A 15,501-nucleotide genomic window follows, 5' to 3' on the forward strand; every position below is an offset into this window, starting at 1 on the left:
ACATTTCATGACAAAATATTGTTTTAACAGCAGCAACAGAAATGTTTACAACAGAATAGTTTTAAATGTTAGGTACTAATCTAAACTCAGCAGCCAGACATTTCTCTGTCCTTTTTTGATGTCCTAACTTCATACTCTGCTCCGATGTCCAGCCGCCGTCCTTACCGCCACACAAACGCGCTCACTCGCAGTGTCACCGTTTTCTTTTCTTCTTTTTTTTTTTTTTTAAAGCTTATTAATATTAAACATGTTGCAAGTCCAAAATGGACTAAATTAACTAGTCCACAACCTCCGGCCCCCAGCAATACACTCACCAAGTTTGAAGCAGACGAGACGAATGGTTGTCGAGATATGCGAGAGACAAACAGGCAAACAAACAAACAGACAGCGACGGTTCTGATTGATATCGCCAGCAGTTTCTGCTCTGACAAAACCAGCTGTCAAACTCTTGAAATGTTTTTTTTTTTTCTTCTTTTATTTTCCTGCAAATTCTCTGTGCTTTTGAGGATTTATTGCGAGATTTGTTGTGTTGCACATGCCAGACCCTTTTTCAGACAGCTTATAGTGGAGCATGTAAACGGAACACAATCAATTGGACTAATTAACTGTAATAAAAAATAAAAAAAAGAGCAATGGCCAGTCACAGATGCTGTGAGGCTGGTAATGAGAAAGCTAAATCACTTTTTTTTTAAAGCGGCTGCTGTTACCCAGACTAAATGTACAATGAGTGGTGAAGTTCACGCCTTCCAGAAGGTATATATACATTTACTGCTGGAGGGAGCAAGTCTGATTCACTTTAATGCAGCTCTCCAAAAGGGTTTTACAATACTTCAAAGAGTCGCACAACTTTGTGAAAGTGAGAAGAATCTACCTGAAAACCGGCTGTATATGTTCAGTCTCTTTTGACGCACATAAAAAAAGCAAATAAAAAAAAAAAACAGACCACTTCAACCATTGACATTTAACAAAACAAAACAAAAAAGTATTTATTTTCAGCTCTACTTAGCTGCAGTGTGCTTGAAGTCCATCTATCTCCTCCACAGCCTCCTTTAAACTCTTGTTTAAAAATCTGTCTGTGTACAAGATCGTCTGCCTCGCCTCCCCTGCGTATTTGCCTCCACTACATCTTCATTATTAGATGGAGCCTCACTGTGTTCAACCTCTCCTTACCAGGAGCCTATTAGGGATTTCCCCTTTTATTTATTGATTAATACATCATCAAGTGTAGCTCCAGCCGCAGCCCAGGGACAACAGCAAGGTTCCCCTGGTTTCTGCAGACTTCATCCCACCTGCCCACTTTAGATTCAGGACTTGCCTCGCCTGTTAGACAATGATTGCTATTATTCTTTTTTTTTCTTCCCTCCAGGCAGCTCTGCTGACAGAGAGCGGCTGCATTTTCCTCATGGTTTATGTGGGAGTGAAAGGGAAAAAGAAAAAAAGAAAAAAAACCACCAAAAATTCAGAATGAGACCTCTGGAAATTACCAGGCTATACATTTTGGGGCGCGGATGTATTCGCGGTTTAAACTGTTTCATGGGCATATAAAAGGATTTTTAACCTCTTTTAATAATAAATCACCTTGCTCTTTCTTATCAAAGGCAGAGCACTGTGAAACGGCTGGATGTAACATCAAAGCATGAAATATTCCCCTAACCTACAAAATCGGTCTCACCACAAACAAGCAGGCAGCGAGAATGGGATCAGTGTGGCTGTGAAGAGAGAGAGAGAGAGAGAGAGGAGGAAGAAGAAGAGGAGAGGGGCGGGAAGGGGAGAAAAGAAAGTGGAGCTTTGTAGGAGAAGCTTTGTGAGGCTTTTTCCTCCCTCGCTGTCAGGCCACAGAACATTAAAGTGGAGGAGAGGAATTTGCATTCTCTAAATCACTGCCTCTTTTTTCCTCTCTCTCTCTCTCTCTCTCTGTCTCTCTCTCTCTATCCTGAACTGCCGACTAGCAGCACGTGCACTCACACATGCATGCTCTCTGGCTCTTACATAGTTCAATTTACCGAAGCTGTGCAGCTGTGATGTTACCATCCAAAACATGTTGCCAAAGCAAACAGAGCGACAGACTCTCATAAAGAGTGTTGTTTCCAAGTTAAAGGCACCAAAAGCAGTGCTAGAAATACTTCTTTTTTTTTTAAGCGTAGAAGAAGCAGTCAATGTAAAAAATTAAAAAATAAAAACCCTCAATCAAATCAATATTTGCTGCGACCACCTCTTTGCCTTTACAACCGCAGCAATTCTCCTCGGCACGCTTGTCACAGTCCTCGGCTGGATTTAGGCTGCCTCAGCGTCTCTTAATGTTATGTGACTCCATGATGTCGAGATCGGGGATCTGTGCGTTCTTGTTTTTCAAGCAGATAAAGATTCAGATTCAATACGAGCCTCACTTGTTTGTTCGGGCTTGTTGTCCTGCTGCAGAATGCATTTGGGCCCAAGCAGACACCTTAATAATGGATAATTCTCCAAAACAATTGAAGTGCTTTAACAATTTACACCGTATACTAGTAGAAATTACAGAAACACATCTCGGTAAAATGCGAACACAAATCCAACCGTCATCTCCCTCCAAAAGGTTTTTTTGAACTTCCACCTCGTGTGTATCACATGAACTTGCATAGCATCTTTGTAAGGATGAAATGTGTCCAATGTGTGGAATTTAAAAAGGGTTCTTGGCTAATTTGAGACCTCAAGGTTCTCAAATGTGGAAAGAAATTGCTGTATTTCAAGGATTTTTTTTTTTTTTAAACATTATTGTACATCTAATACTTTTGGATTGTTGCTCAACCAACCAATACATTTAACGATGCCACTTTTTGATGCAAGATATTGTGATGGCCAGTCTATCAGTTAGTTGTCAAAGGACACCTAATCACCAATTAGACATAAAAAGTAAAGAGCACAAAACGACCAAACAAATGACTACTTACTGATTAATGATCTGCCGCTCACAGTGATGGCTTAAAGGTGGAGTCAGAGAGAAAAGAGCTTATTAGTGTGTAATACATCTGTCCTTAATCTCATGAATAGCATTATATGTAGACACACACACACATGTAGAAAGAAAAAGAAAAAAAAAAAAATCCAAATGCACCCACATGCTTTTGCTCATGAAACATAGGAGGGGCAGGAACTACAGAAGGAAGGGTCGTCATGACAACACAACACTCTCCGTCAAGTCCCACCTCTTTAAACTTCAAACCCGAAAGCCCACATGTGTCTCTCGTTCTAAATCTGGCAAGAAGGCAGGGCTGCAGCTCAGGGAGACTGAGTGCCGGAGCAACAAGACACTCCACGGCCGAGCAGCAGCCTTGAAGAAAAAAAAAAAAAAAAAAAAAAAAAGTTGGAAAAGGAGGGAGACAGCCGGGTCACAGGAGTCCAGCGAGCGTCCAGCGCACAGCTCAGGGACTTGGCCAAAAGAGGCGGGCAGCAGTTTGTTATTGGAAAAAGCTGACAAGCGAACCAGTCAGCGGAGAGGGGAGAGACCGAGAGAGGTGGCCGCCTGACTTTGAGTTGGTCAGTGAAGGCCTCATGCAGCTTCTGAGCAGCAACTCAATTCCATTTTTATCTGGCTGACACACCTCGACTTGTAGCAGAACTCAGCAGTAGCCCAGAAGGGAGGTTTAGAGAGGAAGTAAAGGAAAGGAAATAAGACACAAGGAGGAAAAGAAAAAAAAAAAAAAAAAAAAAAGGAGAAAGAAAAGCAAAGCAAGCATGGTAAGTTTCTCTGACTTGTTTGTACTGCTCATTAGCTGTTGTTGTTGTTGTGGGCGGGGAGATGGGCCGAGCTTTGATTGCTGAGAGCGTAAGTCTTCAAAAAGTGGACCAAATTAAAGCTGAACTTCCTCTTATTTTTAGTTTGCTTGTTTCTCTCTGAACAAAATGCATTTTTTTTTTTATAATTTCCCCCCCCCCCCTCTACTTGGTGCTTACTTGCCTAAGAAAGAAAAAAATCAAAGAAAAGAAAAGAAAAAACAAAGCCAAAAATTAGAACCATTTTACAAATGCAGAGCCCTCGAGATTGAAGCAGTTAAATTCATGTGTTTGTTGTGAACCGAGAAGTTGGGGCGAAATGAAGCTGTGGAACTTTCTTTTTTTCATTTAGAAATGAAATTGCAAGAAAAGTGATTTCCAAAGCTGTTTGCTCTGAATCTCACCCCCCCCCCCACACTTTTTTTTTTTTTTTCTAAAATCTTTGTGTATAGCGAGAGCTAGAAGAAGAAAGGTGGGCTGACCGCCCCACTTCCCTATATCAGTCCCGGCAACACATTTGGTTTCAATTACTTTGTCCCTCTGGGGAACAAGCTGCTATAAATAAGTAACAAGAAGCTGAGTGTGGACAGACTGCAGCCTACTGTCGGGGTTGGACCGGAGGAGGAGGAGGAGGAGGAGGCAGCACATGCCTCAACACTGACTCTGGTTCTGCTCTGGTTCGGAGGGATCAGTGTCTGGCTCAATTGTGGTGAAGGGGGCGCGTTGTTGGGGGGGGGGGGTCTTGTTTAGCTCCAGTCTCGGCATAGCTCAGTGGTTAAGGGTGATTTCTGCTTTTAAATCTGTTGGAACGGGTCCAAGTCATGTCTCTAAACTATCAGAGCGAGTCTTTTTGCTCCAAGTCCGAGTCAAGGCTGACTACTGTTTGAAAGTTTCTGGTGCTAATACTCGCATGATATCCGGTTTTTTGGGGGGGGGTTTCAGCACACGTCTTCTGGAATATAAACAGTTTTTTTTTTTCTTCCACAAAGCAAAGTTTTCGATTAATGACACTAAAATGTCCCAAAACTTTGAATTACATTGTGATTCACTTTAGTCACATCATGCTGCTTTCAGGGGAAGTTAGGAAATATGGTTGGAATACTTCTTCAAAGGTAAATGTCTGCTAACACAGACCTACTAAATATCAGATGTGTGGCCAATGAAAATGTGTAGTCAAATTTTTGGTGATTGCGGGTTCACAACATATTCCAACAGTTCAGTTTTCCTATCCCTCCTGCAGCATAATGTACCCATGTACCCATTTTATTCGTATAATTTAAATTTATCTTACACACACCGCTTCATTACAAACCTTTAAAGGTCAATCGTATCTGATTACTTTAATTTGAGTACTTTGGAGCAAAGTTTACAAAGTTGAACAAAATATGATCAAAAGTTCAATTATTATTATTTTTTTAAATTACAGTTTTAAGAGCCTGTTTTTATCCAGACAGAAAACCAATGACTTTTCAAATCCAAAATTGCTGCCTCAGGATTTGCAACGGTCTCATTATCCCAATTTTTGTGATGAGATTCTCCGCAGACCTTTGCAAGCGTGATGAGACAGAAGTCTGGAAACGCTTCACAATACTTATTGAAATTCAGCAGATTTGCCCCTTTTGCCGATGATGGTCACGTAAATAAAAGATGCAAATCAAAACTTTGCAGAGTCTTCAGAGATTGACGATTTCACATAAAATTAATTTTGTTTTCATTAAACTTTGTCCGACTTTTTTACGGTTAGGTTGCTCATGTCTCAAGGAGCCTCCTGGAAATTTCATCTCAACGAGTTTGCCCTTGACTTTCTGACCGTATAAATAAGGTTTCAGCTTCCTACGCTGAACTGTGGCCGCACCGGCCGTTGAAAAGCACTTCTGAAACCATATTCAGTAGTTCAGATACTCGATTCAGACCTTGCAGTCGAGCACTTCTTCCAGTTGTAATTTCAAAGTGAGGGGCAGTTCATACTCGGCTGTTCAAGTGTTTCCCCTCAAAATGTTTTCAGTAGCAGAGCTATTGTGTGCGCACAGACGATCTGCATTTGCGAGGATCCGCAGTGGAAGAACTCAAAATTACTTAACAACAAGCGTTTGACACCAGAAGGTCCCTGAAACAGTCGGTGGGCAAAACAGGTTGTGTCCCAAGATAATTTGATATTATTTATCGAAAAGTTGTTCACGTTATTTTGGACCATAATTATTACATCACTGTAAAAACAGCAACACAGGGTGTAGTTTTTTTTCACAGTACGCGTAGGTATTGAGTTGAAAAATGAAACAAATGTGCTCACTGCCCTGAAGTAATCCTGATTCACAGCGGGAATAGAACAGATTTAACATTTTTTTATAAAATATTCTTTACAGAACAACAATATTTAAACATATTAACCCTTTAAACTTTAGTGTAAACACATCTAAATGTCAATTAAATGAGTAATATATGTCTGACATCAAAATACTGAGTTTAGAAAGAATGCCAAACATAAAAATCAGACCGCAGAGTAAAGTCAAATTTACTGACTAAAGTCAAGAGCAAAGTTTACTAGAATTTGCCAAACTTTAAGATACCGTTAATGGAAATCGAATATAAACAGTCAAAATAGCTACAGACAGCTTTTGTTTTAGCTTGTTCATAATTTTTTTTTTTTTTTTTTAAATGCTGTGGTTGTGAGACACATGCCTGTGGTGGATGGAACGATGCAGGCAAAGCTGAGTAAAATATGACTTTCCTACATGTTTTATCTCCTTTGGACAAGTGGTACAGTCGGTAGCGAGTGTTGTCATCGACGTTCGTAAAATGTGTAGTTTGCGTTCATCGTGATCATTACGCACAATGTCAGGTTTCTGCAGTGGCGTTAACCACTTAGCAGGCAGTGGTTTTGAAAACATAAAGAGGAGCAACTGTGCTAAAATGTTGCATTTTGATAAAGAATGTATTTTACTTTTAACATTTGAACAATATTAACTCAAAAAGCGAAGCGTTTTGGGGAGAACCAACTTCATGGCTGGACATCATCTCTGACAGCAGTTTTACCCAAAGACTGACTGTTGCCCCCTTTTTGAATAGAAACAGAGCAAGGAAGTAAATAGATGAAGAAACCGAACTGCTGCTACCGTGTCTACGAACAGCCAGCTGCCGTTTCTGTCCTCTTTCATCTTTGCGCGCGTTTATTACACGTTGATTACGTTTGTCTGAAGCAGCCCTGAAGGGAAGCTCCAGACAGCTTCACTGTGACTCTGAGGTGTAAAACAGCCCACCCACTTCAGGACACACTGCAGCTGTCGCTCCACACACAGTTATATTAGGAACTGAGTCAGCGCTCCAAATATCCTCCAGAGCCGCCCCCTCCTTTCCCCTCCCTCCTCCCCCCTCCCCCTAACCCCGATTCGCTGTCTCTGTCTCTTCATGTGTATTTTACTGTCTGTCTGCCTACATGTAGCTTCCAGCTGTTGCCTCTTACTAAAGGCAGCCGAAAGTAGATGTAGCATCACGCGGATGTAGCGCCAACATATATTTACCAGCAGCCTTTGAAAGGGAACCCCGCAGGACTGAGACTCTAAATACTGGAATGGTGAATTCTTATGGTCACCAGCACCATCACGGGATTCAAATTTGGATGTTTCCAACCACGCATCTACAAAACTAATGCACTTCTCCCTGGCGGTGTTTTCCACTCACTGAATCTCTCCGAACAGCCGGCGAGAGCCGTTTGCTGATTGCTGGGAAGGTCTGGAGGGTTTATCCGTCCCATCAGATCTTTGCAGCAGCACGTTGGCACATTGCAAACTGGCTTCAAGACATCAGCCTTCCTTCTAAATCTTCTCAGTACTTAGCATCTAACCAGCGACTCTGCGGTGAGGTAGCCTGGTAGCCTTCCCAAAGAGTTCTTCAAAAACCTTATCGTCACTGTAAAGGTTTTGTTTCACACAGAAATCACACTTTTGAGAAAGCAACAGAGAAAAGGCGAGAAGTTACTGAGAAAGAGACGGACCTGGGTAAAGCTACAGAAGACGTGAACATAGAAAGGACGAGAGAGAGAAAAAGGATGGAGACAAAGAAAGCATGGAGCTGTAACTTCTCGCCGTGTGCTTGTATCGCTGTACAGTAGAAGCAGGGGAAAATGGCAGCCCTTGGAGCTACCGTGCTAAAATTGCCTGCTTTTCTTCTGCAGAGGCTTCACACAGCCACCAGGAAGCCGTCATTTACTCCCGACACAGGTACAGATTCGCGAACAAAAGATTTTTCCTGAAAGAACATCACCTGTAGTTTTGAATGAATGGAGGTAGCGTACGGTTATTGTGCGGGACAAAATTGGTTGAAAGAAGCCGTGAAAAGGAGGCAGAAATGGGCAGCTGCAGAATGTAGTTTGGTTCAGAGAGAAACCTGCCGGATAAGAGCTTTGACTTTCCCCGGCCATGATTGGACTCAAGCCATTTTAGGCCTTTGCAGAAGATGGACATCACCAAATATTTCGGCTGTTGTTCCAACGGACAGCTGAAAGGAAGCTTTTTTTTTTTCTTTTCTTTTTTTTTTAGGGTAATAAATGTATCACAGAGACATATTGACAGTTTTCTTTACCCTTAATGTGTGCGAGCTAGCAGTAATTAGCAAACACAGTAATTATAACCACAGACTCCATGGCCTATTGACTTGCGTCGTAACCCTGTGTTGGGATTGTAATTTACAAAATTGTTTCTCGTTTGTTGACATTTTGCCAAACGTATCCCCAGACATATATACGTCTGAATATGGCCACTGGCACACTGTCAAGCTGAGCTTTTAAGCAATACGGCTGCCCAGCACATCGCTATATTTAACAGCTGGCAGCATGCCTCGTAGACTGTAATCATACGTCAGCTTTCTGCAACCATAAAACCACCCAAAGTCTGGAAAACTGTGAAAACGGACTCATCAGACATTTTTTTTTTAAATTTTGTCTCAGTTTGTTGACTTACAAGGTAGCTGGATAGTTGATTGTTCCTGTTTCCGGTCTTTAAGCCGATACTAGTTGTCCAGAAATGTGAGAATTGTTCTAATTATTGAAATCTTACTGACAAAGGAAATAAATATACTTCCTACAAATCAAACCGCTCCGTTAAGTGAGATAGATTGACACGCATGATACATGTGTTTCTCCTCTCCCAAAATAATCAAAGTCTTTTAAGTGTTTTAAAACCTGAAATTTTCATATTTATGTGTCGTTTTTGTCCTCCTTTACTGGTGCAGTTTTACATTTTATAGTGTGTTAACACCAATTTGTTCACATCAGCTCACATCAACCCCCTGCTCATGGCGATATGTTTATAAAGATGCACGTGCTGGTTGAACATGAGGATGCAGCATAGCTCAGAGCCACAGTGTGACTTTTGTCAGCTTTATGACTGCAGTTTTCCACAAATGCAGTTTGCCCCTTTTTTGTTGCAAATTGCCTTTTAAAATTAGCTTCTTTTTTTTTTTTTTTTTTTTTTTTAAAGGTCCCGTAATGTATAACTACCAGATTTCCTCATCTTTTTTTTTTTTCTATTATAAAGCCGATCTAGATGCTATGAAAATACTGTTTGAACTTGCTCAAATTTGTGATGTCACAAACTCGCACTGATGTCATTTGTCTGCCCTCAGTGTGGACCACTGTCCAACCTTTTCTGTGGAAGAAAACCCAGGGTGGTCATTCTGTTGCTGAGCAAGCAAGCTACGAGATAAAAAAGAAAATGTGTTATTTATCCTGGTTGTGTGTCACTCCGAAAACAGTCAGCCAATCAGAAGAGGGGATCATTGATATCAATGCATCTTAAAAACACATACAATACAGCCCGTTCTTGGGAGAGCAGAGAGAAAGGAGATGTGAAACTATAATGAGATGGTTTTTGGGACAAAAATATATATTCTAATGGATTTCAAGAGTGTGAATAAAACACAGGAAAAGTGTACCAATAGGGACCTTTAAAACGTACATGTTCTACATTTTAGATTACTGGTTTAAATCCGAGGCATAATGGCATTCAATGAAACCACCATGGCCTTTCCTGGGGATTTATTTTACAGATAAAGTCTCCTTTCATGCAGTTTCTGTTATTGTCTCTTCTCCCCCCGCAGACAGACAGACAGACAGACAGACAGACAGATATATAGATCTGCGGGGGGGCTTGAGAGGAAAATGAGAGGCAAATGAGTCTGGAGATGAGGTTGCGGAAGAAGAGAAGAGAGGGGGATTTGCTGAGTGAGTGATAATTTGAGGATTAGACTTTGGAGCAGGAATCGAACTGAGCCGAGCCAACATCTTCCCACATCCGCTTGGCTCGGCACCCCCAAAGTCATTTCCATGGAAATTATGACCCCGCCTCCGATGTTTGTGGCCATATCGCTGCGGGCTCAACGGCACTTAAAAACTCTAAAAAGCGAGCTGGAACGAAATGTACAGGGACGCTGAAATTATATCCATGGAGACGTGGGTGTGTTTGCGTGAGTCCATTGATGTGTTTTTTAACGAGCCGGGTTTATAAAACTGGACTGGACACCTGGGGTCCATCTATCGGTTATTTTTGTGTGATTTATGTTCTATCTGACAGTGATTCAGCCATGAGGCAGGTCAATTAAAAGGGACAGTTCTGATTTATTTACTGTATCTTTTCACGTCATCACGGGTTCCTCAGACAAACTGAGAAAGAAACATCAGACTCCACTCCATCAGTGTTTCTGGTTTAAAAACAGACCGCACGCCTCAAAGGAATGAAATGACACATAAAGTTTGTTTTCTCACTTCTGTTCAAACTTTAACACAACATCCTTCAGGGGCTGAGCGTTTCATGATTCATACGCTTTATTTTCTGAAATAGCTTTTTGGACTATCGGGCTGATTGTTGAGTTTTATGATTGCAGCTATGCATTTGAAATATCAAAATCATGTCTTTAAGAAAGCCAAATACTTGCAAAAGTTCACCATTAGCCTTTTTAAACCTCATATTCGAAACACAGAATGCTGTATGTGATGTGGTAAACCGGGCAAAACGTAATTTTGGTATGAAGCTGCGGTTCGTCGCCTCCCCTTCCATCATCCGTGTGCAACCATTTTGGAAATATTCCCCCAAAACAAGTTCCACTTGATTTTGCAACCGTCGCTGAACCCTCGGCTTAAAGCCAGCCGAACTGATTGTACTGGTTTAAAGTTATACAAAACCACATCATACCAGAATGATATGTGGGTGCAGACAGAATATTCTGCACCACGAGCAAAAAGTGTGGTGAAGATGCTGTCGGTCTGGCTGTGCGACACTATAGTGATCTGGCGAAAGATGTAATCGGCTGCTGACGCGCAGATGAACGTGCGTTTGACGGAAACGGGCTCGTTCTGCTGCTTTCACTCCGCTCATCGACGGTCCGGCTCGCTGTGTGAATACGCGAATAACCGAAACATTGGAAGTAGAAGATTGACTCATTAGCTCCATTTTCAATCACCACGTTTTTATAAACCGACAATTGATTCGCAGGTTAAAAAAAAAAAATAATCCTACGAGCATAATGTTATTCAAATGAAATTTGAATTATCTGCTTTACATTGATTGGAGCTTTAGCTTTGAAACCAAATATCAACCTTAAACCTTCACGTTGTCAGGATGCTTATCACTCCGTGGAGTTAAAAATGCCAGAGCCAGTTTGAACCACTTCCTCTGATGTCCCCCCTCTCCCCTCTTCCTTCCTGTAGACATGCACAAAAACAAACAAGGCCTCTCTCCCCTCTGGCTGTTTGTGTCCATATATCGATGTGTATCTTTGGAATGGTAAAGCATCTGTGCAGTTTCCTCTCGAAGTGGAAGTTGAAATTCATTTTGAACTCATTTGGTCAGACTACGGGAAAAACTTGATCCTTAAACACTTTAAAAGCAGCTGACAGTTAAGTCGCTCATGTTCCTGGGCTCATGTTGTTGTTTGACGACGCCCCTCGGACAGCTGAGCTGATGTCATGCTGACAAGCACAAGTTCCTGCACGCTGCCAAACAAATTTAGACAGAAAACTTGCTGGTGATTTCGAACTCCAGCAGTTTGACATCTGTTGTCTTGAGGCTTTTTGGAAATCATTAACAAACTTTAAAGTAAACAGTTTACGCTTTTTGACTTTTAATTTACTGTTAACATGACAATGAGGCTGATTACAGCCAGTTTACATGATGAGGGGTTTCAAGTAATACGTTAATTGGCAAGATGTTTATCATATTTTAGTTCCAATTAGGAGCAAACGAATGTGGTTTGGAGAGTTTGTCTTCTCAGACAGGTGATGTGTAAGTAGGTGCGGGTTTTTAAATGATTGGTTTGGATTGCTCACGCTGGCAATGAAGCAGCACGCCTGGTGTGATAAACTGATACTGAAAATGTCCAAAAATAGCCTACTTTCTAAAGGTCTGCTGCAAAGTGCTGGTAGCTGCATTCATGTTTACTATTTAATTTATTTTGTTCCAGCAACAGTGAGTCCGAGGCAGTTTTCTGCTCAGCAGGGAAACACAATCTGAAACATAAATACAAAAATTTAAGAAAGGAAAGATGTCCTGTTGGTTTGTGTAACTGCGACCGCTAAAGACCGTTTGAGCGAAAGAAGGACTGTGGCTTTACAGTTGTAGTGATATCCGAAAGGAAAACACGATCTGGGTGAACATAATTAGCTGCGCAGCCAACGGTGTGCGAATGAGAGGCACATTTTAGGGTGCTTTTGGTTGTTAAAGTTGAAAATCATCCATTTTAGCATTGGGGTACTCTATGGCATGACTACAGTTAATGAGAAGGTCTTCATCGAGATACAAACTTAAATCTCCTGCATGGAAAGCAAGCAGCACGGGATCCAATTCCACACTCTTCTGTCTCGTTATTTAAAGACACTACTTCCTGCTTTGGCAGTGATTGTTGACATCTGATCAGACTTGTGAGGAGTTAGCTCGTCCAACACGGACGTCATTCTGCGACTCCTTATTCCATCTATGATGCATAATGTTTGTGTATGAGACACGCCGGACAGGGCTCATGTCCTACAGTTTTAGGGTACAGAAACCCTTTAGTTAAAGAAACATTTCTGTTTTGGCTGAATTAAAGGTTTGCCTTATGGTGATTTTTTTTTTTTTTTTTTTATGATATGATATGTTTTGCGTTTCATATATAAATATAATATCAAGAAAACGACGCAGATAATGAAAAATTAAATAATAACAATGGTGGAAGAGTTAGTTCCAAAATACATTTTATTTTCAAATAAACATTTGAAAATTTAAACTAAAACACATTTGCAGTTGCGCATTTCTCAATTACAACTGTTAAATATAAGTGACACGCTTCATTATGACCACGAAAATGACTACAACGACACATTATTGCTTTCAGCTCGCATGAGGCAGGTAATTATTTTACTGAGGCAGACTTGACAACACCTGAACCTGACCCTCAACTGTCTTTTAATTTTAACTTCAGTGTCATGGTTACCATCCCTTTATTTCCTCCCTTTTGTCTGCTGATATCTCCTTCTTTCCTCTGCCTCTATCTCTATATCTGTTTTTGTCTCTTACATCTTGTCTCTTGGTTCCTCCTCCCATGCGCCCTCGCTTTCTCCTTTCCCCTCCATTCTTTTTTTTTGGTTTTGTTTTTGTTTTGTTCTGAAAGTGAGGTATCTCAACCTCTCCCTCTTCCTCCCTCTCTGTTTATCGCTCTCTCTTTTCCACTTTTGTCTGCCATTTTTTTTCTTTTTTTTCTCCGAGTGTGTGTGCGTGTACAACTATCTCTCTATTTAACTCTATCACGTCCCCGGGAGAGTGCGGCATGACCGATTGGCACTTACCAAAAAAATGTGTTGTTCTGAATAGTCCCAGACTCCCGAACAAGGCGGCGGTGGGCATACAAATGAATGTTCGGTATGCATCAGAGAAGATGGACAACCGCAGCTGAGCACCTATAATGATTGTGAGCGCGCTTGTGCAGTAAATACCACAGATGTTTACCGGAAACCGTCTTTGAAGTGCAGAGAACTCAAAGTCAGCTCGCGACCCGACGGCCCGAGAGAATGAATGCGAATGAAATTACATGTAACGCGAAAAATCCTGATGCACAGACAGGAAGAATTAGAAAATATGATTGTAGAGCTGTTTGGAGCTCCGGACAAAAAAAAAAACAAATGTGGTTACAAAAGTTTCAGTCTATCAACCGTGTGTTTGGAAACAAGATAATAAGCAAAATGGGTGACCTTGTCCTTATTTATCATGTTGGTAATATGGCCTTTTGGCATGCAGCAGCTTTTTACACTAGCGATATGAGAGGAAGATGCAAGTTATGCAAACAAAACAACCAAATAGGGAATCTGTAATGTTTCCCAAAGGGAGACGTTAAAGCTGCGACCATGAGGATGACCTTATTATAGTTTCAAAACAAAAGCACGTTATCAATTGACTCTGCAATGATTAAAAGTTTAGCATGATTTAGGCACAAAAAACATACTGTAGCTGAGCTGAAAGAAAGATCACAGTTTAGGTTAATATTATGACCTCCTTAAGGATCGATGACCTTTGTTATCACGGTTGAAAGAAAGACAATTGGTTTATGCGTGGGAACAGTTTGTATTGTGGTGTTTGTTCCTAATTTTGTAAAATCCAAAAACAAAACAAAACATTGCTGTGCACATTACAGAAGAAATCTGTAGTTGTCATGGTTTTAAAAGTGGGAGAAGTTGAATCCAAGTTTGTTGTGGTTTTTAGGCAAAGGAGCCCAATAATCCTCTGGCTGGGTTAGCAGATTACTGGAATCAAAAGCATCAAGGAAAACAGCTCTTGGAGTTAATGGAACAAATTATGTTGGCGTATTGAGGTATTTCACATCCAAATCTGTGGTATAACTCTTCTCACTGGGCTTTAATTTACAACCTGCGGGATTGTCTGACTGCTCATATTGGAATTTTGAAAGCAAAGTAGCTTCTTTTTGCGAAATCTCAGCGTTTGGTTTGGTGGGGAGAAAAAAAAAAAAGGGTTCCCATAAGTGAATAATAATGAAAACTAAGTCTTTATCTTTAAAGTAGGCTGTCTCGTATTAAACACCACCTAGAAAAGAGGTCAGGACAGGAAGTAAAACCGTCACTTGTTGAGGTGGACTAAATCCTCTCCCACTCAGCCTTTTTTGGATCTTTTCGAAGCACAACTCCCACGACAGAGCTTCAAAGTCCGCAGACAAATCCTCTGCACCTGCTTACCAATCCTGTGTCACGACCTTCGACCTGGTTTCATCTGACAGTTAAAAATAACCTGAAACTTCAGACGACGGTCACGCAGGGAGGTGAAATCTCCGGACAACAACAAATCCACTATCTGTCCTTCGTCTTAAGACATCCTGGAGAATATTTCATACTCCTCCACTCGATGTTTGAAGCTCGCTCGCTATATCAAAAACTATTTTCCTTCTGTGTTAGGTTTTGATATTTCCAGACTCCGAACCTAAGATTTACATTCTTTCTTTCACTCTTGTCACTGTGGAAGTGAAGCTAATTATAATTAGAGACCCCAGTCACTTGCAATTTGGCGGGGAAATAGTATACTTTTCTATATTAATTTAGCTCTGTTTCTTTTAGTTTTTTTTTTCTTTTATCAAAGATGTACTTTGAGAAGCAAAACACAGCTTTTCCCAGGCCTATTATTTTTTGGTGTTCCTATCATGACGCGATTGTTTTGGCCAATTTTTTGTTGTTGTTTGTCATAAATTTATTTCTGGTGTGCTGGCGGGGAAGCTAAATGACAG

The 15,501-nt window shown here is 40.9% G+C and overlaps 1 protein-coding gene across 4 annotated transcripts in view; it reads left to right on the forward strand.

The window, feature by feature from the left end:
- The window catches only part of sgcd (sarcoglycan, delta (dystrophin-associated glycoprotein)), a 238,336-nt gene that overhangs the window by 86,810 nt on the left and 136,025 nt on the right, over positions 1 to 15,501 (forward strand). For 3 of the 4 annotated variants that reach the window (XR_011311746.1, XM_069716935.1, XM_069716956.1), the window contains exon 1: positions 3,305 to 3,714. The exons of the other annotated variant lie outside the window; for it this stretch is intronic. Coding sequence is in view for 2 of the 3 variants with exons in the window: in XM_069716935.1 (XP_069573036.1) it covers positions 3,712 to 3,714 (3 nt within the window). In the remaining variant the exon portion in view is untranslated. Of the gene's footprint in view, positions 1 to 3,304; positions 3,715 to 15,501 lie in introns of those variants that run through there. 4 annotated transcript variants of the gene reach the window in all.

Source organism: Brachyistius frenatus, unplaced genomic scaffold, assembly GCF_029030835.1.
Source record: "Brachyistius frenatus isolate BFR_SWC_R1_liver_20210118 unplaced genomic scaffold, ASM2903083v1 Contig_5, whole genome shotgun sequence".
Lineage (NCBI taxonomy): Eukaryota > Metazoa > Chordata > Actinopteri > Embiotocidae > Brachyistius > Brachyistius frenatus.